At 40.6% G+C, this 25,395-nt stretch overlaps 1 protein-coding gene across 2 annotated transcripts in view; it reads left to right on the top strand.

Moving 5' to 3' along the window:
- npr2 (natriuretic peptide receptor 2) overlaps positions 1-24,079 on the top strand; it is a 162,330-nt gene extending 138,251 nt beyond the window's left edge. For both annotated transcript variants that reach the window (XM_020527198.2, XM_048615481.1), the window contains exons 19-22: positions 6,348-6,522; positions 8,311-8,409; positions 13,195-13,286; positions 23,622-24,079. In XM_020527198.2, coding sequence (XP_020382787.1) covers positions 6,348-6,522; positions 8,311-8,409; positions 13,195-13,286; positions 23,622-23,684 — 429 coding nt within the window. In that variant the 3' untranslated portion in view covers positions 23,685-24,079. The remainder of the gene's footprint in view (positions 1-6,347; positions 6,523-8,310; positions 8,410-13,194; positions 13,287-23,621) is intronic.
- Positions 24,080-25,395: the final 1,316 nt, after the last annotated feature.

Here is a 25,395-nt window from a genome sequence, read left to right as displayed (position 1 = left end):
TCTACAGTAGACACCTCAAGGCACTGGAGCTGTACCACCAACGCTGCCTGCACAAGATCCTGCGGATCCACTGGGAAGAAAGATGCAACAACACCAGCGTCCTCGACCAGGCCAACATCCCCAGCATTGAGGCACTGACCCCCCTTGATCAGCTACAATGGGCTGGGCACATTGCCCACATGACCGACACGTGTGTCCCCAGGCAGGTGCTCTACTCCCAGCTTCGAAACGTCAGGCGAGACCCAGGTGGACAGAGGAAGCACAAGACCTCACTGGCAAAGTGTGGCATTCCAACAGACACCTGGGAATCACTGGCTCAAGACCGTCCAAAGTGGAGGAGGAGCATCCGGGTAGGCAGCAGCACCTCAAGACTTGTCGTCCGGTAAAAGCGGAAGCCAGGCGGAAACAGCGTAAGGAGTGCACTGCCACACCATTGCCCAACTCACCCCTTCCCATGACCACCACCTGCCCCAGTGTAACAGAGCCTGTGTTAGCTGCATCAGTCTGTACAACCACCTACTGACTCACCCTGAGAGTGGAAGAGAGTCATCCTCATCTGCAAGGCACTGCCAATGATAATGAGAGTGATAGAGTGTGTGCATACCCAGCAGACTCTGTAACAGCTGCACCTGGCTCTTCATGATAACAGTCTGTGGAGGCAGGCAGATATTCGCAAACCTGAGGCAGCTGAGTGGCAACTGTGTGGCTACACTCCTGCAACCTTTGTGTGAAGTTGCCTAACGGTCAGTATTTCTGCCTCCGACAAGTGTGAGAATCACAGTAGCAATGAAGAGACAGCGTAGGTGTTTGGTATCTAGTAAATGAGGTAAAGTGGGGACGATAGCATGGGAAAGCACTAGAGTCACAGAGTCATACAGCACATAAACAGACCCTTCAGTCCAACCAGTCTATGCCGACCATAATCCCAAACTAAACTAGTCCCACCTGCCTGCTCCAGGCCCATATCCCTCCAAATATTTCCTGTTCGTGTACTTATCTAAATGCCTTTTAGACGTTGTTATTGCATCCGTATTCACCATTTCCTCTGGAGGTTCATGACACACATAAACCACTCTCTGTGTAAAGAAATTGCCTCTCATATCTTTTTTAAAACTTGCTCCCCTCAATTAAAAATACACACCCTAGTCTTGAAATCCCCCATGTTACGGAAAAGACACTTGCTGTCCACTCTATCTATAACCCTCATTATTTTATAAATCTTTATAAGGTCACCTCTCAACCTCCTATACTCCAGTGAAAAAAGTCTCAGCTTATCCAGCCTCTCCGTAGAACTCAAACCCTCCATTCCCATCAACATCCTGACAAATCTTTTTGAACCCTCTCCAGTTTAATAATATCCTTCCTATAACAGGGCAACGAGAACTGGACACAGTATTCCAGAAGAGGCCTCATCAACGTTCTGTACAATACCAACATAACATCTCAATTTCAATATTCAAAGGTCTGAGCAAGGAGACAAGCATGCTAAGTGCCTTCTTAACCACCCTATCCATACGTGATGCAAACTTCAAAGAATTATGTACCTGAACACCTATGTCTCTCTGTTCGACAACGCTACCCAAGGCCCTACTTTTAATTGTATAAGTCTTGTCTTTGTTTGTTTTACCAAAATGCAATACCTCACATTTATCCAAATTAAACTCCATTTGCCACTCTTCAGCCCATTGACCCAAGTCATTGAGATATCTTTGTAATCTTAGATAATCTTCTTCTTTGTCCACTATACCACTAATCCTGGTGTCATCTGCAAACCTACTAACCATGCTTTCTATATTCTCATCTAAATAATTTATATAAATGACAAGCAAAGGTGGACCCAGCACTGATCCCTTTGGAACATCGCTGGTCACAGGTCTCCAGTCCAAAAAACAACCCTTCACCACCACTCTCTGCCTCCTGTCCTTAAGCCAGTTTTGTAGCAATTTGACAAGCTCACCCTGAATCCCATGTGATCTATGTTTACAAATTAGTCTACCATGTGGAATCTTGTCAACGGCTTTAGTAAAGCCCAAGTAAACAACATTTTCCGCTCTGCCCTTGTCAATCTTCTTGATTACTTCCTCAAAAAACTCAACAGAATTTGTGAGACACAATTTCCCTTGTACAAAACCATGCTGACTATCCCTAATCATTCCTTGCCTCTACAAATGCATGTAAATTCTATCTTTCAGAATCACTTCCAACAACTTACCCACCACAGAAGACAAACTCACAGGTCTATAGTTTCCGGGCTTCTCCTTACATGTTTTCTTAAACAAAGGCACACGTTAGCCACTCTCCAGTCATTCGGCATGCCACCTATGTTTATAGATGCTGCAAATATTTCTGCAAAGGGCCCACAATCCTGCCAATCCCCACTCACCATGAGACTCAACAAAAATGACACTGAGCGGATATCCGATAAGATTGAGCCCAGAGTGTCAGATGTGGCATGTATTTGAGTACTATGACTTGTTGATAATTCTTTCATAGGTTTTGATATCGCTGGCTGGCTGAGCATTTATTGCCCGTCCTTAATTATGCTTGAGAAGGTGGTAGTGAGCTGCCTTCTTGAACCAATGCAGACCATGGCAGTGGTCAAGGTGGGTAGGTGGGCTGGGGGAGGAGGAGGAAGGAAAAGTTTATTTGAGCTAGTGCTGATAAGAGGGAGTTCCAAGGTTTTGCTCATGAAGGAACAATGATATCTTTCAAAGTCAGGATGGTGAGTGACTTTGAGGGCAACGGGCAGGTGGCATTGTTCCCACGTATCAACTGGCCTTATCCTTTTAGGTAGTAGAGGTCATGGATTTGGAAGGTGTAGTTGAAGGCAGCTCAATGACTGTTACCACTGGTTGTATTCTGCAAAGCATTAAGCAAAACCTTGCTTTGGTGTCTAAAGGCTGCATTCCCTCACAGCCAAGTAATGACCTGCTGTGGGTTAGCAAGGAAGAGCTGGTAAGCCCTGAGATAGAAATGGCAAAAAAGGCAGTGGGGACTCTTCACAAGGCTCTGCCATTTCATAACCGTTGCTGTAGCATCTCAATCAGAGCCAAGCAAGCTGCCTCCTGCTGTAATCACCGAGCAGGGATCTGTTTGGAACCGAGTTTGGGGAGGGGTGGGGTTTGTGTTGAGAAAATCTCCCAAAGTCTCCCAAACCCAGTGAGCACCTACAATAGCCATCTGTTCAGTTAGAGAAGGCGAAAGAGTCTTCCTGCTGAAGCCATTGGGAAACATCACTTAAAAGTGATAGAAATTATAAGGAAGAGGTCTTAGTTGTCTAAAAGGTATCACTTGGATACCTATTAGATTGTTACTGTCCCATTCATGTTCCTTATTTGAATGAAAGAATGAGTTTGTGTGAATTACCCATCATAGCTTCAATATTTGTAGGATTTCCCATTAACCCTAGTCAGTCTCATTCTGGTGAATGGCATGAAATGCCTTGGCATGGAAAGTCTGTGAATGCAATGGGTGGCTTGGTGTCTGGACACAGGACGCTTGCTGCTGTGCAGGGAGGTAGGGTATACACAGGGATCATAATAGAAATTTTCAATGCTGCAAGTACATTGATCAAATAAAGTGTGTCTAGTGAAGCCTTTTCAAACTTCATCACGGATAGATTTGCAATAAAGGACATATAGAAGTACAATAAAAGGTTGAGCTGTTTATCTTCTAAGTTCTAACCCTGATAACGTTTGATTCACATGCCTAACAAGAATCAATCTAACTCTTACTTCTAAGGCAGAGATTTCCAAAGTTGTGCAACCCTCTGAAGGAAAATTCCCCTCATCTTTGTCCTAAAATGGTGATCTCTAATTTAAACCACGTTCCCTAGCTCAGGACTTACCCACAGTGGCAAACATCTTACCACATCCATTTTATCAACTCCACTCAGGATCTTATGAAATTCAACTGAACCGTCCCTGGCCCTTCTGAACCACAGTGGAAACAAGTCCAATCTTTCCTTCTAAAATAACCCACTCATTCAAGATGTCAATTTATTAACCCACCTCTGAACTACCTCTGACTCATTTTACATACTTCCTTAAATAAGGAGACTAAAACTGTACACAGCATTTGAGATCTGGTGTCACCATCGGTGTGCTTAACTGAAGTGTAACAGCCTTACTTTCATTCTCAATTCTTCTCATAATAAAGGCTAGCATCCCATTAGCCTTCTTGTTTATGTATTGAACCTGCATACTAATCTTTTGTGACTCATGGACTAGAACTCCTGGATCCATCTGCACCTCAGAATTTGCGAGGAACAACCCCCCACTCACTTTACTTGCTGTTTTCCTTTTTAGATTCCTACAGAAACTCTTATTGTCTGTTTTAACGTTTGTAGTTAGTTCCCCATCATGTGCTAATTTATTAGTTCTAATTAACCATTTAGCTGTTCCTTGTATTCTGACCAGTCATCAGAATTGCCACTTATCTTTCAGCAGTTATATGCTTTTTCCTTAATCTTGATGCTTTTCTTAATTTCTTTAGTTAACGCAGAATGGTGTGTCTTTCCCTTGGATTTTTTCTTTATACTTGAAGCGTACTTATTCTGACTATGCTGCAATATCCCTTTTAATATCTGCCTCTACTTCTGTCTAAAGCAAACAGATAGGTCGGTATTCAAGTCCACACACTTGCCCTTATTCAGAAACATAGAAACGTATAAGATAGGAACAGGAGGAGGCCATTCGGCCCTTCGTCCCTATTCCGCCATTCTTCACTATTACAGCTGTTTTTCCAACTCAATAGCCTCATCCTGCTTTCTCCCCATAATCTTTGATCCCATTCGCCCCAAGTGCTATATCCAGTTGCGTTTTGAATACATTCAATGTTTTGGCATCAACTACTTTGAGTTCACTAATGATGTGAAACAAAAAAAAGCGAGCAGCCATGTAACCACTGTCAATTGTCGTAAAAACCCATCTGGGTCACTAAAACCCTTTACGAGTGGCCATCTGGTCTGTCATACATGTGACTCCAGACCCACAGTAATATGGCTGTCTCTAACTACCCTTTGGGCAATTAGGGATGGACAATAAGTGTTACATAGGCAGTAGTGTCTGTATCTCATGAATGATTTTTAATAGCGAGGACTGTGTTCGTCTTGGCAGCTGTGGGCAACAGGTAGCTATTAACCCACTGAAGATTTTTACATTTTATATGATGGGATATGACCTTACATCTCCTGAATCTCCTGGATTACTACAGGTTCTATATTGCTTACTGAGTTATATTATCACTATGTAACCATCCCTTACTTCATTCTTCCAATTGGTTGCAAATGCACGCAGAGCCTGCAAAGTCTCCACTGTTTGGAAAAACTTATCCTTGGTCTACAGACCCTGCACTAAGGATTTCAATTGCTTTGAAGTACAGCTCTTTGTCTAATCGTTCTCTTCTGTCCATTCCATATAGCTCAGGAGAAAGCAGCAGTTGTTGCCTTTTCAGGATGCTATTCATGTCACTGTGGCTGCTGGGCTGGAGCAAGGTATACCTGCTCCTGCAGACTATGTGTTACACGGAGGTCTCATAGCCAGAGAAGTGAGATACACTCAACGGTATCCAAGACACTTTGATATAATTTGCATTGAGTTGCTGTCACTAACAACATCAGTTCATTCAAGCTGAAAGAACTGCACCTTTCTGCACAGGCCTTTGTGGCTGACCTTTATATCACTCATGGCAGACAGTTTCACTCTGCAGTGAGTTCCTGCAGTACACTCACCTTCTCCAACCTGGTGAGGTTTAGACTCATGATCCACATGTTATTGGGGAAGCAGGACTCGCAGATTAAATAGGCTGTTATTTGCTTTATTTTAACCTCTTGTGCTCTCTCTCAACCCAAACGCTGTAGAACATCCCTGTACCTGGCTAAGAAAGCCCTGTCTGTTGAGGCTGAGATTATTACACCCTTTGAAAAAGAAATAGATCTATTTTTCAGGCACTTAATATTCTTGGAAAAGGAAGCGGAATTTATTTTGTATTGCTCTGGCAGAAAGCAAAATGTTCGGCTGAATGGACTCCTTGTGTGCTGTGAACCTCCAGAATTAAATGGCCATTATTCGGAAGTAGCAGTGTGAACAATTGCAGTAATCCGTTCACACTGTTGGTTAGAGTTCTGCTAATCTCCCAAAAAGTTACACTAGGAAACCAAGATAACCCCAATCGACTTTCATAGTTAAGGTCCAATGTGGAATGTCATGTGCAGTTTACAGCATTAATATAAAGTAAGAAATCTCCCACCTTAAATACCACAATTGTGTATTTTTATTTCGGGCTTCCAACCTCTGCAGCAAGTTACTTTTGCCCAACTAACAAAGTGTTTGTTCTCTCTCCTTCAGGTAGAAACAATCGGAGATGCCTACATGGTTGTGTCCGGGCTCCCAGTACGAAATGGTAAACTCCACGCACGAGAGACTGCCAGGATGTCGTTAGCATTACTGGAAGCAGTGAAATCATTTAAAATACGACACAGACCCAATGACCAGCTGAAGCTGAGAATAGGAATCCACACTGGTAAATCATCTTCATTCAAATCACTGACCTTTATTTCTTCTTGATAGATTTCAGTTGTGTTGATTGGGAACAGGGTTTCACCCAAATGATTCCAAGATGTAGTTCAAATTCTACAGTAGTTGCACTCATGGTGTGTGGCCATAAGTAATATTCTTCGAGAAGGACATTGCTCTATAATGACCAGAGGAAGTTCCAGATTCAGTTCGTGTTCTGAGTTGCATTAGCTGATCTCAGCAAGGGGGAGGCATTAAAGCAATGTTATATGTCTAGGAATGGGAAAAGAATCAGCTAATGTCCCTATCCCGAAGACTCACAGATTAAAACAAAAAGGGCATTTCATCGGGGTACCGCAGGACTGCAAGCATCTATAGAACTTCTTTCCTCCTGAATCAGTCTTGTCTGGAAAGAGAGCAAGCAAAATCAATTATTTTTAAAGATTCTGCGTTAAATTAAAACATTTCTAATTGCAACAAATAGACAGCATCTAACAGAAGGGTTCTTGACTCATGTAGATAGTTTCAGAGTTAGGTCTGTTTACTTTATAAATAAAAGGCTTAGAGTGGATCTGACGGAGGCTGTAAAAACAGTTAGGGATCAGACAGATTACTTGAGAAGGAGACAGGTAGTTGGAGTAAAGGGAATATGTAAGCAAAGTGCTAGGTTGAATGCCAGGAGCAATCACTCTGTGGAGCAGACTGATGGAACATGTGCTGGATGAGCTTTTGCTGAAGTCTTTTAAAAGAGAACTTTAGCTATTAATAGGAAATTGTTAATTAGCTGGGATAATCAGCTGTCATGGGCTCTTAGCCTGGAGCTTTTTTGATTATTTTGGGGAATTAGAGAGATATTATCCAGCACTTATCCAACATTGGTCATAGATGTTTACTTCATTTTTGTCTCTCCCAGGATATACTTATATTTATGGGCTTGTTAGGTGATGTATGTGGTTAAAATGTGCCTGAGTGAGGTGCATTTTGTGGGCTTGATCATCTTTTCTTGGATTTATTTTCAAGTGATCACATGAAATTATATTAATGAGGCATTCAATTTAAGAATCTATAATGCAACATTAGCAATTACATGAGTGTTTTTCCATTGCCAGCTGCCATCCTTTCAAAGTCTCTTTTCTTGCTGGTTAGATACGTGTACCTGCCAGCTGTGTGTTCAGTCCTTTGTTGGTTCTGCTTTATATCTTTGGCAAACTTGCCATACCTTATTTCAATCATTCGAGGTACTTCAGTGCTTCAAATCATGCTTCATTTGTACTTTGGAGCATCCTCAACAACACTGGAAGAGCTCTAAAAGCCGGTAAGGGCCAATAATGTTAAAACTGCACGAGGAATGTGAATGGTTCAACAGAGTATCCAGAATAAAATGGTGTATCCAATGCCAAATATTGTTCGCTGTTGTCCTCAGGAGCAGACAGCAAAAATACCTCCTTATAAACTCTCAAGGCCTCCAGAGAAGCACGTGCATTTTTATTTATTGTACCCAAAGGCAATTCTCCATTTAAAGGCAATATTACAGCATAAATGCAGTGTGAAATTTCACCTGGGGAATGAAGTATGTTTGCACTGTGATATGAAATCAGGCAAACTGAATCAGGGTAAATGCGTAATGGAGTTAATTGTGAGGAAAGAAAACATTTTTTAAAATGATTCCTTGTTTTTCGCTGCTCCAAAAGGATCCAGAGCAAAAAAAAAATTGTTGAGTTTTTTGGAAAACAAATTTTTAAATGTTTTAAGAAATAATAAGGAAATGTTTTTCTCTTTTCTAATCTATCATCAGGGCCGGTGTGTGCTGGGGTTGTTGGATTAAAAATGCCACGTTATTGTCTGTTTGGAGACACGGTTAATACAGCATCCCGCATGGAATCTACTGGAGAGGGTAAATGTCTGCTTTAAGATCATATTTTAAATCAGGTTGTCCATTGATAACTATGTACAAACATAGGAAACTCAAAATCCTTTTTATGAACAAAATCAGAAATTGCCAGAAAAGCTCAGCAAGTCAGGCAGCAACTGTGGAGAGGAAGCAGAGTTAACATTTAGGGTCCAGTGACATCTGCAGTTCTTTGATTTTTTTTTTCAAAATCTTTTATAGTCACCAAATGGAAGTAGAAGTATACAATAATGAAGTATTAATTGTGGCACCTGAATGTTATCATAAGGAGAGCTCCATTATGTCCAAGTTATTTTTGGTAGCATGACTGTATGGCAACTTTGACATCCTTCCAGTAGAAAGAAGCTTGATTCCAACAAAGATTAAATTCCATTGATCTTTAACTGCATTGATTTTCTCATACAAGAAGAAAACATGAAGGTGATCTGATTAAAATTTGCAAAGTTTCAGGAAGACTGAAAGAGTAGACAGAGAGAGACTACTTCTGTTAATTGGAGAGTTTAGAAGCAGGAAACAGAGCCTAAAAACTAGAGCCAGACCTATCAGGAGTAAAGTTAAGAAACACCCCGACATGCAAAATGTTAGTAGAAGCTTGAAGTTCTCTTCCACAAATAGCAAATGACGCTGGATCAGTTGCTAGTTATAAATCTAAGACTAACAGATTTATGTTAACCAAAACAGACGTATCTGAACACCTAGCCAAGCTGTTCCAGTACAACTATAACATTGGCATCTACCATACATGTGGAAAATTGCCCAGTTACTTCCTGTGCAATCTACCCCAGTCAATTACTGCCCTAACAGTTTACAGTCAACAAAGTGATGGAAGAGGTAGTTGACTAAGCTGCCAAATAGAACATAGAACATAGAACAGTACAGCACAGTACAGGCCCTTCGGCCCACGATGTTGTGCTGAACTTTTACCCTAAACCTAAGGTCTATCTAACCTCCAACCCTACCTTGTACTATCATCCATATGCCTATCTAATAGCCGCTTAAATGCCCCTAATGAGGCCAACTCCACTACCCTCTCCGGCAATGCATTCCACGCCCCTACCACTCTCTGAGTAAAGAACCTACCTCTGATGTCTCCCCGATATCTACCTCCTTTCACTTTAAAATTATGTGCCCTCGTAAAAGCTACCTCCACCCTAGGAAAAAGTCTCTGGCTGTCTACTCTATCTATACCTCTGATCATTTGTATACCTCTATCAAGTCACCTCTCATCCTTCGTCGTTCTGAAGAGAAAAGCCCTAGCTCTCTCAACCTTACCTCATAAGACCTTCCCTCCATTCCAGGCAACATCCTGGTAAATCTCCTCTGCACCTTTTCTAACGCTTCCACATCTTTCCTGTAATGAGGTGACCAGAACTGGACACAATACTCCACATGTGGCCGAACCAAGCTTTTGTATAATGACTCTTACAAAGGAATAGCACAGAATAACAGAATTTTTATGGGGCAGAAGAAGGTCATTTGGCCTACTATGTCTGCACCAGCTATTGAAATGAGCATTATGAGATGGAGCCATCCTCTCACTCTTTCCCCATAACCCTGAACATTATTTCTGTTGAAGTAATTTTCTATGCTCTCTTGAAAGCCTCTATTGAACCTGCCTCCACTACATTCAGTCAGTGCATTCCTGACTCTAAATATTCACTGTGTGAAAGAATGTTTTCTTACATCACATTTGCTTCTTTGGCAAATCATTTAAATCTGTGCCCTCTCATTGTTGATGCTTTCATGAGCGGGAACAGTTTCTCCTTGTCTAGTCTGTCCATGATTTTGTAAACTTCAATCAAATTTTGTTATAGCCTTCTCTCCAAGGCCAATGTTCCAAATTTTCAAGTCTATCTTGATAACTGATATTTCTCATGCCTTGAAGCATTCTCATAAACCTCTTCTGCGCTCCCAGCAATGCATTCACATCCTACCTAAAGTGTGATGCCAGAACAGAACACAATACTCCAGCTGAGGTCTAACTATTGATTTATACAGGTTCAATATAATCTCCTTGCTCTTGTGCTCTGTGCTATTATTCATTTAGCCATAAGATACTGTATGATTTTTTTAGCTGTGCTGTCCTCCTGTTCTTTAAAGACTTCCACACATAAATATCCAGGCCTTTCTGCTCCTGCATACATTTTAGAGTCATACTTCTTTTAACTGTCTCTCCATGTTCTTTATGCCAAAATATATCACCTCACACTTCTCCACTTTGATGTATTACCTCACATTCTTCTCCATTTACCTGTTCACTGTTGCTCAGTTCAGAGTTCCTCTGGGGCTACTCAGCCCTCATTACAGCCTTACTCCAAACATGAACAAAAAGCCGTATTCCAGAAGTGAAGTGAGAGTGACTGCCCTTGACATAAAGGCTGCATTTGACTGAGAATGTCATCAACCATCCCGAGCAAAACCTGGGTGGAGAGGAATCAGAAGGATGATTCCACAGTAGTTTGAGTCATGCCTAGCAGAATGATGGCTGTCATTGACTAGTTTAGTTTAGGATTACAATCAGCATGGACTGGTCAGTTTCCATGCTGCATGACTCAATAAATCAACTTCGTTAGAAACCAGCATGATTTAGTCTCTGTATTTTCAACTCGTGTCATGCTTTAGAATTTCTTCAAATTTTTTCTACAGAAAGGATTTCCAAGTCAGTGTGTTTAATTGTCATAAATATAGGGAACAATCGACTGGTCAGGCAGCATCTGTGGAGATGTTTTTACATTTAAGTGCCATGTTTTCAATTACAGTAGTTCGTACAGGGATGGAATTCTACCTAGCACCATGCACTGGAGCAATTGGGCATAAATAGGAGATTTTGATCGGAATTATCGTGGAACTACTTGAGCTCTGCCACTGTATGAAGGCTTCTACCACCCTTCCACTGATATTATAATGGAGTAACAAAAACACTGAGACATATTGGGATGTGCAGCCTATGTCAGCATCAGTGATGTTATTTGCACAATATCTTAGAATAGCGACCAAAAGATCTGCAGATGCTGTAAATCAGGAACAAAGACAGAAGTTGCTGGAAAAGTTCAGCAGGTCGGGCAGCATCTGTGAAGGAAAAAACAGAGTTAACGTTTCAGGTCCGGTGACCCTTCCTCAGAACTGATGAAGGAACTTTTGTTCCTGATCTTAGAACAGCAGTTGACTTGTTAATTCAGCTCAATCTCCCATCAACAGTGAACCCAAGAGAAACTTTCAGCTGCTTCTTTTAATTCCCTTCTTACGTCCTTGTCCACCCGGTCTCCCCCAGTGACCATACAGGTCTGACTCTGAACTGTGAAGAGTTTTGGAACAGTTTGCTGTATCATGCCAGTTGTCATTCATTATTCCTTGAGCCTGCTTCTATTTTACCAGTAGAGGGTTACAATGTGTGCCTATGCCCCCAATTTGGAGGTGAGGGATTTCTTTATAATAATTATATCAAGTGCACAGAGTGCAATTTTACAGCCTGATTTTAATTAAATTATCTGAGTATAGGAAACCCAGACTGGAAATCAGGGCAGCCAACTACAAAAAGTAAGTGCTATTTCTAGCACTTGAGTGGCATGGTGGCTCAGTGGTGCACATGGCTGCCTCACAGCGCCAGGGACCCGGGTTCGATTCCACACTCGAGCGACTGTCTGTGTGGAGTTAGCACATTCTCCCCGTGTCTGCGTTGCTTTTCTCTGGGTGCTCTGGTTTCCTCCCAAAGTCCAAAGATGTGCAGGCTAGTTGGATTGGCCATGGGAAATGCAACGTGGGTCTGGGTTGGATGCTCTCTGAAGGGTCAGTGTGGACTGAATGGTCAGCCACCACACCTATCGTGATTCTACAATTTACTGCTTGTGAGCTGAGGGAATCTGTACTGACCTGAAAATTGCAGTGTTTGTCTTGCGGCCATGAGAGGTGACCTCATGGTGACCATCAACCTGTAATCACATGTCTCCCACCCGCAGCCACCAACTTCTACCTGTAATCTTCTGTTCCCTGCCAATTGCTAGTGCAGCTCCATCTATCAGCTGCCACTTTATTCTTCCCCAATTCCAGAACAGCAACACCAATGGTCCTCAGCTGTAGACTTCTATCTTCCCAGCTACCAGCCAGCCAGATTGTCAACTTGACCAATTTCCAGCCAGGAAAAAGAGTAATTACAGAAAGGACAAATGAGGCCTGGCTTTATGTTCAGCAGCACCTCCAGGTTACTAAGAATTCTAGTTTCCACCATCCCCCAAAGGCGCTTTTCCACCTACTCTTGAGCAATAAAAAGGATACCAGCCCTGTGAATTTACTTTTGATTGATTGGACCCAAAGAGCTCTGTTACTGGTAGAGGTGCCTTTAATCATAGCTCACATATTTCAGTTCATACGCTCATTCAAGCAGCTTGCAAATTTTATAAGGAACAAGATTGAAAGTCCTAAAGGAAAGCAAACATTTAATTTTTAAATGTGTTAACACTTGTATCTGTAGCATGCTTTAGACTAATCTACAAGCTACAAACAGATATTAGGACAGCCAGTCCCAGAATTTGACTTTGAGCTGTATACTCTTGATATTTAATCTTCAACTTCATGAGGCTGCAGAAGCCCTCAGAGGCCAAATAACAATCTAAGCTAAGTTAAAATCTCAAGCAAAACAGTTCATGAAATTAGAACCATATAAAGAACTTGGCAGCAAAACCTAACACCCAAAAAATCAATTTAAAGAAAATTCAATCTAAATCTATGTCTGCCTTCATCCTGCCACTGACATTTTACCTCTTTATTTCTTAGCATTAAAAATCCATGTGTCCTCAACAACCAAGGATGTTTTGGATGAGTTCGGAAATTTTGAACTGGAACTCCGTGGAGATGTTGAAATGAAGGTACATTTATATTCCATGTTCAACATGTCACAAACCTTGTGAATTACATTTAAGGGAATCCTATTGTTGCAGTTATAAATCTTAGAATCATGTAAAAGAGGTCATTTATCCTATGTTACTTATGTTGGCTCTTTGAACCAACAGTCATGCCTAGCCCCAAATGCTTACTTTTTGTCCATTAGACTATAATTTCCTAATCCGCAAAATTACTTACCGAATTAACTTTCACAACCTTTTCAATAGAGCATTTCAGATCCCATCAACTCTCAAAAAAAAATCCTCCTTGTATGCCATTTTGGGTCTTTTATCATTAAATCTAAATCTATAATCTTTAGTTACTGATCAACTCAACAGGCAGAGGGTATAGATCTTGCTCTATTGAAACTCTCATCTTTCTGAACACCTTTTAGATCATCGTAACCTTCTAAGTTCAAAGGTGAACATTGCTAACTTTGCCAACCTCTGAAGCCTCTTTTCCATGGTAAATCCTGGGCATCCACCTTTGCACTGTTTTTAAGGTGGTCACATCTTTTGTTGTGTGTAGAACTGTCTAGAATACTCTGACTGGAGGCAGTGATTAATAAACTTCCAGGATAGTCTCTTTGCTTCTACATGTTACTCTCCTCTATTAAATACTCAGATATTCATTTTTTTAAATTAACCACCTTACTCTAAAAATTCTAGAATTTGTTGAATATTTACAGATTTAAGCTGTTAGGTTTTCAGTGGGAGGAGCAGAGTCCTGGCAAAATTGCTGTAAAGTGGGGCTGTTTGTCAACCATTGTCGCCTTTGCACTGAGTGACTCGCTAGGTTAGTTCAGAGGCAATTAGAAGTCAACTGGAGTCATATATAAGCCAGCCCATATAAGGATGTCAGATTTCCTTCATAAAGGTCATTAGTGAATGAGATGGATTTTTACAACAATTGATGATAGTTTTATGATTACTGTTACTAAGATACCAAATTTATCAATTGAATTTAAGTTTTACCAACAGCCATTTTGGGATTTGAACCCATCTGCCCAGAACTTGAACCCGGATCTGCAGGGTTACTAGACCAGTGATATTACCACTACGTTACCATCTCCCCGCTTTTCGCGCATTAATTCCCATTCAACTTCACACTGTATGTTTCCCGCTTCCCTACCACCTGGAGAGTTAGCTGTCAATAACTGGTGAGCACCAGCAGCTTACTCTTGTAATGAGGCTTGGCCACAGAGGTGGCTCAGTCATCTCACTAGAGCTAGAACCACTACCTCCATTGTTTGGCTCAAGGCAGAGATAGAAATAGGAGGATGCCAAGATGACCAGGTCAAAAGTCTCACAGCTGAGACGTTAGCCCAGTTCTGGAGGTAGGTATGAGATCTCCGAACTTATACACAGCTTACCACACTCATCACCCATTCCCCCTTTAACTCCACCCCATCTCACAACTACCAACATCTGCCTTCTCATCCATGCCGATTCATTCAGTATCCACTGTATAGGGAACTCACAAGCTCTACAATAGCATTGGGAAGTCTTTGAGAAAATCTCAAGTCTGTCAAAATAAACACTGTACTTCAAAGTCCACAAAAAAACTCTTATTAACTTATGTTCCCTCTAGATTTGATTTCTTCCAAGCAGACCTTCAAGGTCTGTGCATGGCATTGACTTCAGAAAATCAATGCTGGGAATGGTGTTGCCCACAGATGGGCATGCACAGACCCTTGGTGGAGCTGTATGACTGCACAGTTTAGTGAGAACATTGCCCTTAACCGCTATTAAACCTGTCAATTATAAACAAGCCGATAGTCTCCTTGGCAACAGTTGTGAATCAATCAGTGTGTTCTCAAACTCAAAGAATTCATAATGAAATGTCAATGATAAACAATGGCAATAAAATCTCCAGAACTGAATACATTAAAACCTTTGAAGTCAATCAGAAGCTCAGCCATATGTCAAAGATTTTGAAACATTCAAATATCTGAACAAATTAATGCAAAGGAAACAATTAACACAGGAAATCTGAATTTTATTACTATGCATTGTAGAATTGTATTTTATCAAGAGGATAATGTACTGTAATACATCAAAAGACATCTTCACTTCCTCACTGCTGTTCAAATTAACGATCACTTACCTTTTCAAATCAAAGTGCTATCATCAAAAAAATTATAAACAGATATAACTTACATAATTTCATCATGACATGTGAAACTGGCAGCATCTTTTGAACTTAGTTGTGAATTGGTTCCCAGCTCCAAACCAGGGGTTCCTTACAGTTCACAATACCTTTGAGCTGCTGTGCATTGCTTCCAAATGCTGTCCACACTGCATGAAAATTGATGGTCATCTGATATGCCCACTTCCCAATGGAAATGACAGCATTGGAACAGTTGGGCATGGGCTCATGAGTTGCCAGAGATGGGAATGGGGACAGGGATCTTGGAATGAGTTCTACCTGACATTTTACAGTCTGCACAATGGAAGTCAGCCTAGCCCATGTTGGGATTGGGAAATCCAGTCTATGTATCAAAAAAACATAAGCCCATTGGATATCACATTCACACAATGTGCATTTCTTATACCATAGCTGTTATGATATATTAGTGCTCATTATTTAGTCAGATACAGCTAAGCAAATCTTGTAATGTGGTTTCTAGTGAACAGTGTTTCAAAATTTATCTAATGGATATTCATGCAGATCTCTGACAAGCGACCTCATTTTTTATGGAAATGCATTTGAAAGTTCCAAGTGCATTACTGAACAAATTTTCCATTAGTAATTCAACAAATCCAGGGAGGGCGAATGATGTTCAAATGTCACATAGCTGGAATATTAAACACCACAATTCAACAAAAATATTTAAACATAGTTGCATAAAAACTAATTAAAGATTTGTCAGTCATTTTTCTGTGAGTTTATAAAATAAAATTGGTTCTGTCCAGTGTTTTGACATGGAAGATACATTTATGGCCCAGAGAATTCAAAACCTGTTTGAGATGCCAAAATACTATATGTTGTAGTCATGTAGTTAAAGCTTTTGATGCTATTTTTGAATAGACTTAATTGAACTTACAGATGTTCTTAAATTTATATGACTTTGACATATTTGGCTGCAAAATGCTTAGGTTTTTTAAACATAAGACAATCATAGACAGTGGGACACCAAGTTTAAACCAGTACTCCATGTTAACTACACATGTACCACACTGTCAAAAGTCATTGAACAATAAGAACAGAAACCCATAGCCAATCCTCTCCTCCCAATTATAAAAGCAGAAAATGCTGGAGAAACTCAGCAGGCTTGGTGCCATATGTGGAGAGAGGAACTGAATTAATGTTTCCAGTCCAAAAACTCTTTTACAGAACTGAAGAAAAAGTTGGTTTCTATGTTCTTGGCAAAAGGGGAGGAGGAATGATTGAAAGAGAAAGTCAAGATGCCCAGAGCAAAAAATGAAGGGAATGCTAATGGTGGTAAAGGAAATATTGAGATGAAAAATAGGTGCAAATTGTAGGTTTAAATAGAACTCCTCCCAGTTCACATGTTGGACATTCTGGGGGGGGTGGTGTGCTACTAACCACCTCCCCCAGGCTTTAAACGGTAAGGAGAACCCACCAACATTCCATAGGATTACCCCACTACTTTAGGAAGCAGCATTAGTACTTTAAGCTTTGATTTCAGCTTCTTTCTCAGGAAGTGGTTCTTCCTTAGAGAACTGACAATTGATCAGATTGGTCAATAGCTCTGTACAGAGAACAGTAACACCAGGAATCATTGCTGGGATTTTCAACAGTCTCCAATGCTGAAGAGCTCAGATTGAGAGATGGCAAATCCAGGGTTTGGGGTTGCAGAGAAGGACATGAGTAGCAACGAGAAGGAGTGAATGAAAATTGTCCAGCTTCAAAAGGCTAAGCACAATGATGATGGGCAGCAAGTTCTCACAGAGTTCCTCCCCGCTTGTCTAACACATGCCATGCATCTCAATCTCCTGGGCTGTCTGCATGGTGGAATGTTCCACCCTGGGGTTAAAAAAAATGACAGGGGTCAGGATGACACCCTCAAGTCACCATAATTGCCAACTTAAGGGTTTTAATAGGCCAACCGATATTTCCTGTTCTTGCCTCCCAACCCATGAAATTTTAGATACTTTCGGGCAAGGGATAGACAAGAGGAAGGCAATCTGCTGGATGTTACCTGCCTGCTACCTTCAAACCAGCTGAATGGAGAACATAAAATCCAGTCCCATTATAACATCGCAATTATCACCCTATTTGAGATCATTGAACATTTTGATACCCATTTGATCCATGTAGTTCATTTAATTATGTCTCAATCTGCCAAATTATCAGATGAAATCCCTTCCAGTTTTGTTTTAAAGAGTATTAACTGATTTTGTGAGGAGTGTGCTGTCCATATTTATTAACATGCATCCATTCTCTTATCTACCTCCTAGACTGTACTTTTTTTTATTCAGCGCTCACAGTCTAACTAAAAGGCTTTCACTTGTGATATCCATGTTTCTCACACTTTAAATGCTGGAATCATGTCTCTTTTCAATCATCTTTCTTACAATGAAATGAAATTCCCTTCTACTGTAGGACAGAGATAGTAGGAACTGCAGATGCTGGAGAATCTGAGATATACAAGGTGTAGAGCTGGATGAACACAGCAGGCCAAGCAGCATCAGAGGAGCAGGAAGGCTGACGTTTCGGGCCTAGACCCTTCTTCAGAAATGGGGGAGGGGAAGGGGGTTCTGAAATAAATAGGGAGAGAGGGGGAGGCGGATAGAAGATAGGTAGAGGAGAAGATAAGTGGAGAGGAGACAGACAGGTTAAAGAGGTGGGAATGGACAGTGTTTGTTTCTGCCCTGCATTGCAGATAATTTGGTTTACTCCCACACATTTGGCTATTTAAGAATTGAAAGACTTGATGCAGTGAAGGAAAGCAAATTGGATGTGAATCATGATTTCATTCAGTGCTTGTTGATAACCTCTGGAGCAATAACTAAGAGTAGCATTGAGATTGCCATGGGCTAAATAATGCCTTTCAACAGCACAAAGGAAAATGATAGGGACTGGAAATCTGAAGAGAAAAGGGGAAAAAAAGGACAATAAAAAATTTCCTTCCTTCAATTTGTAATAACAACAATTTATCATAATATTAATGTCAATACCATTTCCAATGACTCCACAAAGACCAAGATTACAGAAACACTCCAACTGCTTCATATGTCATCCTTGACAGATAGGTTTGTGCTGGTTGAATAAGCAGAGTGTTCTGTAGGTTCTAAAGAAAACTGAACCACATGCATCAAACCTAAGCAAGTAACATTGCACATTCAGGTCATTGGCCAATCTCGCCAATAAAGAAAAGTCACATCAATTGACATTTTTAAAGAAATAATTAACCCCAGATGTGAACCAAAGTGTTTTGCAGTTCCATTCAGAAGTGCTATGTGTGCATATTAATGATCTGAGCTGTTATGATCCTAATGGATTCCTTCAGCTCACTGCTGTAATAATGTGTTGGCTTAGTTCCCAGTTTCCATTTTGCCATTACAAATAAACAGCTGACTCAAAATCGATGCCGTCAGTCGAAGTTCACCCCATTTATACTTTCTCAAACGCATTATACTAATGTGGAAGGGTTCAGGTTCAGGCATTGCTGTATCCATTAGATTCAGATGCTTTCAAACTAGTCATCAAAGCCAAAATGCCAAACAGTTATGAATAGTAACTCAACATCAGGACTGCTGTAAAGAAACAAGACCCAAAAATCTGACCAGTGATCTTTGAACAATTTAAATTGCCATGGTACAGCTACAGTTCATTAATTTACAGGAACAAAATGTGCCGCTATTTTGTTTACCCACAATAGCAATTCCCTTGAGTTCATCAGTATGAGTATTCAATAGTGCCTGATGTACCCTTCACTTCACATTACATTTCAGATGTTTTATGGAGAATAACGTGTAATATTGGTTCAGTTGAAATTCTTGCTTTTCTCAAAAAAATAAATTGAGCTAAATGTTATCAGCCAATGTATTATATTAGTCCTGTAATATGCTAGGCATTAATTTATCAGGCATACATAGAAAAAAAAAACGCTTATATCCTTGTTGTTATTTCACTCATAATCAAGGGAGTTGGATGCACAAACGTGGTAATAATGGCCAAGAATTTAGTAGCCCCTGGGAGATGGGCTGGGAGGCAGAGGGGTCAGAAAGGTAATGGTAAAGTCCTGGGCAAACACGCCAGATTATGCAACATATTATTGGCAGCAGGATGGACCGGAGGAGGCTGCTAGCCAATTTACTGCATTAAAGGCCCAATTAGGAGCCAATTTCATGCTGTCTGTATTTTGCAAGTGACGGGGAATCCCCTGCTGCATGGTGAGGGCTGCCAGTTACATGAAGTTGGTCTCCTAGCAACGGGCAGGGCAGGCTATATGGAACAACTGAGGGGCCACAGGGAGGAAAGGCTGTCCCCTTAGCCAATAACAATTTTCCAGGAAGGATTTTCCTAATGACTCTGGATCCCATGATTTTTTTTTAACATACCTACTGTAGGCCTCAGGTCTCTGATTACATCCCTCAGTGCAAATGCCTCTCCTGGTAACACTGCTCGTGATTCAGAGCTGCCTGTCTTCTGATAAGGCTAGCAACATCTTGAAACTGCTCACAATCCTTACTTTGGTGGGTATACAGGTGAATCCTTCAATTCGCAGGCCAAATAGGCTTTTTAACCCAACACATGTCCCAAAACTCCCCATAAAATTCCGCCTACTGTTACCAGCACCCTGCATTTGTTATGCAGTTTCAACAACTTCTTTGGAGGTGGCTAAGGCAATATTTCTGATAAAATCTGCGCTGGAGTAATTAGGTACACATTGATATGTGGCTTTAAGTACAGCGTAGATCAACGCATTTTCTGTCTGCTGCTTGTAAGGCTCCTTTGAGCAATGGGTTTGAGCAATTTCAATCCAGTTCTTTCCGAATATCGCCTACAATAGGATTCCTAATATGGCAATCGCATTCAGAAAAGCCACAGTGTGGCTGGTGTGAGAAATGTAAAAATGTCACACTAATGAAGCAAGTCATGCTGTTCTAACTCAAGCTGAAACATGTTGCAACAAAGTTCAGAATGCTCGATTCTGAACTATACCTGACCTCGTAATAATTAATGCCTAAAGACGATTCCTGAAATGGGAAGACATCTATTATTAACACAAACATCCCTCGCAGTTGTATGTTCATATGTTTGTATATTTGTACCATGATGTAAACACGATGCATTAAAAAACCCCAAAAGAGCTTAGCTTTTTATTGGCATCTCACTAGATTTTGGTGGAACATAGGACCAGATGTTGGCTTTTCAGTTCCTTGAACTTCTGCCATTCATAGAGTTATGACTGATCTTATAATAACTCCATCAAGGAGCCCTAGCAAGACTAGAGGCAAATCAGGAGAAAAATTCTACACTATTTGGAGTCATACCTGGCTCAAAGGAAGGTGATTGTGGTTGTAGGAGGTCAGTCAACTCAGCTCCAGGACATCTCTGCATGAGTTCCTCAGGGTAGTGTCCCAGGCCAATCATCAGCAGCTGCTTTATCAATGGCCTTCCATTCATCATAAGGGCAGATGTTCACTGACTTTTATACAATGTTCAGCACTATTTGCAAATCCTCAGATACAGAAGCAGTCAATACCTATATGCAGCAAGACAAGGAAAATACCTCGACTTAAATGACAAATAACATTTGCACCACACAATTGTCAGGCACTGACCATTTCTAACAAGAGAGGATATAACTATCGCTCTTTCACATTCAACCGCGATACTGTCACTGAACTCACTACTATCAACATCTGAGGGTTATAAATAAACTCTGAGTTGGACAACAAGGCACTAGTCAAAATTGTGATGGAGCGCTCCCCACTCAATTGGATGAGTACAGTTTCATCAACTTTCAAGAAGCTTGACACTAGCCAGGACAAAGCCATAACTTGATTGGATCACATTCCATGTCCAGTCCCTCCACCAACACTCAATAGCAGCAGTGTGTATTGTTTACAAAATGCACTGCAAAAATTCACCAAGGCTCCTTAGACAGCTCCTTGCAAACCCATGAATGCTAGCATCTAGAAGGACAAAAGTAACCGATACATCGGAAAAGCAAGTTACCCTCCAAGCCCCACTCACCATCCTGACTTGGAAATATATTAGCATTACTTCGTTGTCATAGACCGAACCCTAAAAATCAGTATTTAACAACATTTTGGGTTTACCTACACCAAATGGACTGCCACCCTCTCAAGAACCACTAGGAATGGACAACAATGCTGGCCCACTCAACAACAACCTCATCCCCAAATAAATTTTAAAAATGAATTGGATTCCATATTCTTTTACTCATTAGCCCATCAAATATCTATGATCTCAAATTCTAAACTATTAATTTAATTAGAATCTATTTTTTGTGAGAAAGGTATTCTTAATATCCCTTCTTAATGAATTGAATCTGATTATAACAATATTTCACCTTATCTTTGACACAGTAGAAAGAGCTAGCTCCCCTATCAACTCCTCTTAAAAGTTCCAAACCCCTCAGTCAAATCCAATCATAAAAATCTATATTTTAGGGATTACAAGTTTATCTTATGTAATGTCTCCTCATAATCTAAATCTTGGTACTATTATCCTGGTAACATTCTGATGAATCTGGACTGCACTCCTTCTAAAGTCAGCATATCCTTCTTGAGAGGCAGTGCTGAGTACTATAGACAGTAATTTAGGCATCAGTTACAAAACCTCTGTACTTTTATATTTTACAAATATCCCTTAAATCTCTTTGGTGCTCCATAATTACCAGCTTTTCCCCATTTAAAAGAACAGCTAACCCTTCAATATGACAGATATTAAGAGTTACACATGCATTGCCCACCAAATAGATATAACAAAATAATGAGCATTCCAAGCCCATGTCTGAAACAGCCGTTACTGTCTTAGCATGGACAAATAAGGGATTAAATTCAAGAAAACCATAGGTCAAGGCAATGTTGCTTAAGAGACCACTGCAGAATATCAAAAAGGTAAGATTTTTTTATAATTGACTTAGCTAAATGTGGAACTAGAAGGCATGGGAATACAGTCCCTATTTCAGTTGCACTCTGCAAATTGTTAAACCCACCATTGACCATAGCCTTCTCCCAAATCCTTCAACTGCATCTTAGACTGCCTTTCCTTCCCCTTGAAGTAGTTAGACAAGGCATGTGCCAAGATCACCAGAAGGGTTTTGAATTGTGTATGGAATTGTTGGATAAATAAATAGGTATATAAAATGCTCAGAGGGATTGATAAGGTGAACATTGAATAGATGCTGCCCTTGGTGGCAGTCTAGAATAAGATGTCATAGATATAGAGTGGGCAGAGGTATGTTCAGAACTGAAATGAGGAGAAACTACTTCTTTCAGACATTTGTGAATCTATGAAACTCACTGCCACAGAGTACAGTGGAGGCAGAAGCAATCAACAGATTCAAGAAAGAAATGGGTATGTTTCAGATGAAAAGCAGGATAAAGGGCGATAGAGAATAAGCAGGAAAGTGGAGTTGAGACCAGGATAAGATCAGCCATGATCATCTTGAATGGCAGTACAGGCTTGAAGGGGCTGAATTGCCTACTCCCTGCTCCTAATTCCTATGTTTCTGCATTTCTGTGTTTAAATCTAAACTTGTCTTTTGTTATCTTCCATGTGGATACTTTTCAACTTCAACTATTGATTAGCAGTTAGGAGTAGCAACTTTGCCTGAATTCTCCTCAGCCTTCCTAATTTTGCAAGACTGAGATCAGTGCCGATACAAAAATATGGTACCCCTCGATTGAGGGAAGCTAATGCTTCAAATGCAAGAAATTAAACCTGAAACTTTTCTTGTCAATGTGGCTCAGTAACACATAAGAACATAAGAACTAGGTGCAGGAGTAGGCCATCTGGCCCCTCGAGCCTGCCCCGCCATTTAATAAGATCATGGCTGATCTTTTTGAGACTCAGCTCCACTTACCCCGCCCACTCACCATAACCCTTACTTCCTTTACTGTTCAAAAATTTATCTAGCCTTGCCTTAAAAACATTCAGTTTCAACCGCTTCACTGGGCAGGGAATTCCACAGATTCACAACCCTTTGGGTGAAGAAGTTCCTCCTGACCTCAGTCCTACATCTGCTTCCCTGTATCTCTTCTCAAGTAAGGAGATGGAAAAATACTTCTTTCAAAGACGGCTTTCTTGCAACTGTTCAAGGATTTGTGATGGTGTAAGCCTCTGAGTAATGTTTGTTTTGTCTTCTTTGAAAGGGTAAAGGCAAATTGAGGACCTACTGGCTGCTCGGTGAGCAAAAAGATGCTCCTGACATCTAATGTGACATCTGGTGTGAATTGCTTGTATGTTATTATACTGCAGAGCAGTGGTTGTTCAAACTGTAGTTTATTTGTTACCAAAAAAAATTTTGGCTATGTTTATTTCTGGAGGACAGATCTTATAGAAAATATCCGTAGAAAATACCTAGATGTATCCCGGGTATATTTTATACCTGAACAAAGCTGCAAAACAAGTCATTTTTATTAAGATCTTTTTTCTTCCTAGCTGAATACTTTTCAACAATAAACCCTTTTATTTGTGCTTTCTATATTAAGATTTATATAATGTGTTTGAGAAGATATGTAAATATAATATTTTCCCCACCTACAAGCTGTATATACTGTGTATCTAAGATATTGCTAAATATTTTGTTCAAATAAACTGGATAAAACTTGCTTGTTTGGGTTTTTTGGTAGATCTCATCTACATCAGCTCACTTGTTATGCCAAGAACATTTCTTGCTGACTTGCTAACTGTTTGCCTTAGTCTAGTGATACTGCCTCTATGCCATCATTTCCCCATTATATACTCCCACTCTACACTCACATATTGACAGACACATACACAATGTTATGGGCAGGTGGAAAACTAGGAAGGTGGTTCAATTGTGCCTGCATTCCAGGCTCCACTGCAATGGTCTTTTTGGCTCATCAGGATACTCCTTGGATGCTTCTTCTCCTAAAATCTTCATTTATTTGTAGGAGACACAGGGCGACCAGTTCATAATTATAACATGTCTGGCTTACTGATTAAGACCCACAACTTATAGCAACTGCTGAGGAAAAAAAATGTCAATCTTCAGGCTTGAGATGCTTTTTCCTAAGTATAATGTGGTTGGCTGTGAAGTTCACTCTGGTAGGAAAAACAGAATGACAAAGTATCATTTAAGTTATGATAGCTTCAGAAATGTTGATTTAGAAAAGAACCTCGTTGTCCTTGTGTACTGGTCAGTTAAAGCAAGCATGCAGGTGCAGCAAGCGGTTGGGATGCCAAATGGTATGTTGGCCTTCATTGCAAAAGGATTTGAGAAGGAAGTCTTACTCTAGTTGTACAGTATCTTGCTGACATGACTACTGGAGTATTGCATGCTGTTTTGGCTTGCTTACTTAATAGGTATATTTACTTAGAGAGAAGGTTCACCAGTTTGGAATGGCAGGTTTGTCATATGAGGAGGGATTGGGTTGATAGGGCCTGTATTCACTGGAGTTTAGAAGAACGAGAGGGTATCTCAATGAAACAAATAACATTTTGATAGAGCTGGACAGGTTAGGCACAGGGATGAGGATTTCTCTGGGCAGGAGGTCCAGAACAAAGAATCGTGGGCTAGAATACAAGGTAGGCCATTTCATACTGAGATGAGCAGAAGTTCTTCATTCAGAGGGCAATGAAACTGTGGAATTCTCTCCCACAGATGACTGTGGAGGCCATGTCACTGAAAATATTTATTAAAGAATTACAGATTTCTACAGTCTAAAGATGTCAAGAGAAAGGAGAGAGAACGGGAGTATGACATTGAGATACGGGATCAGCTGTGATCCAGTTAATGGGGGAGCGTGCTCAATGGGCCAAATGACCTACTCCCACTCCTTTGAGTCTATGTTTCTGTGCTACTGACATAACCTGCGCAACCAGTTCAAGTAAGAGTTACTGGCAAAAAGATCTCGGCAGCCTGGTCAACAGCTGTTCCTTTTGGAAAAATGCCCTCAGAAA

Source organism: Rhincodon typus, chromosome 1 (genome assembly GCF_021869965.1).
Source record: "Rhincodon typus isolate 14 chromosome 1, sRhiTyp1.1, whole genome shotgun sequence".
NCBI lineage: Eukaryota > Metazoa > Chordata > Chondrichthyes > Orectolobiformes > Rhincodontidae > Rhincodon > Rhincodon typus.
Note: the sequence above shows the minus strand (reverse complement) of the source record. Positions and strands in the feature narration are given on the sequence as shown.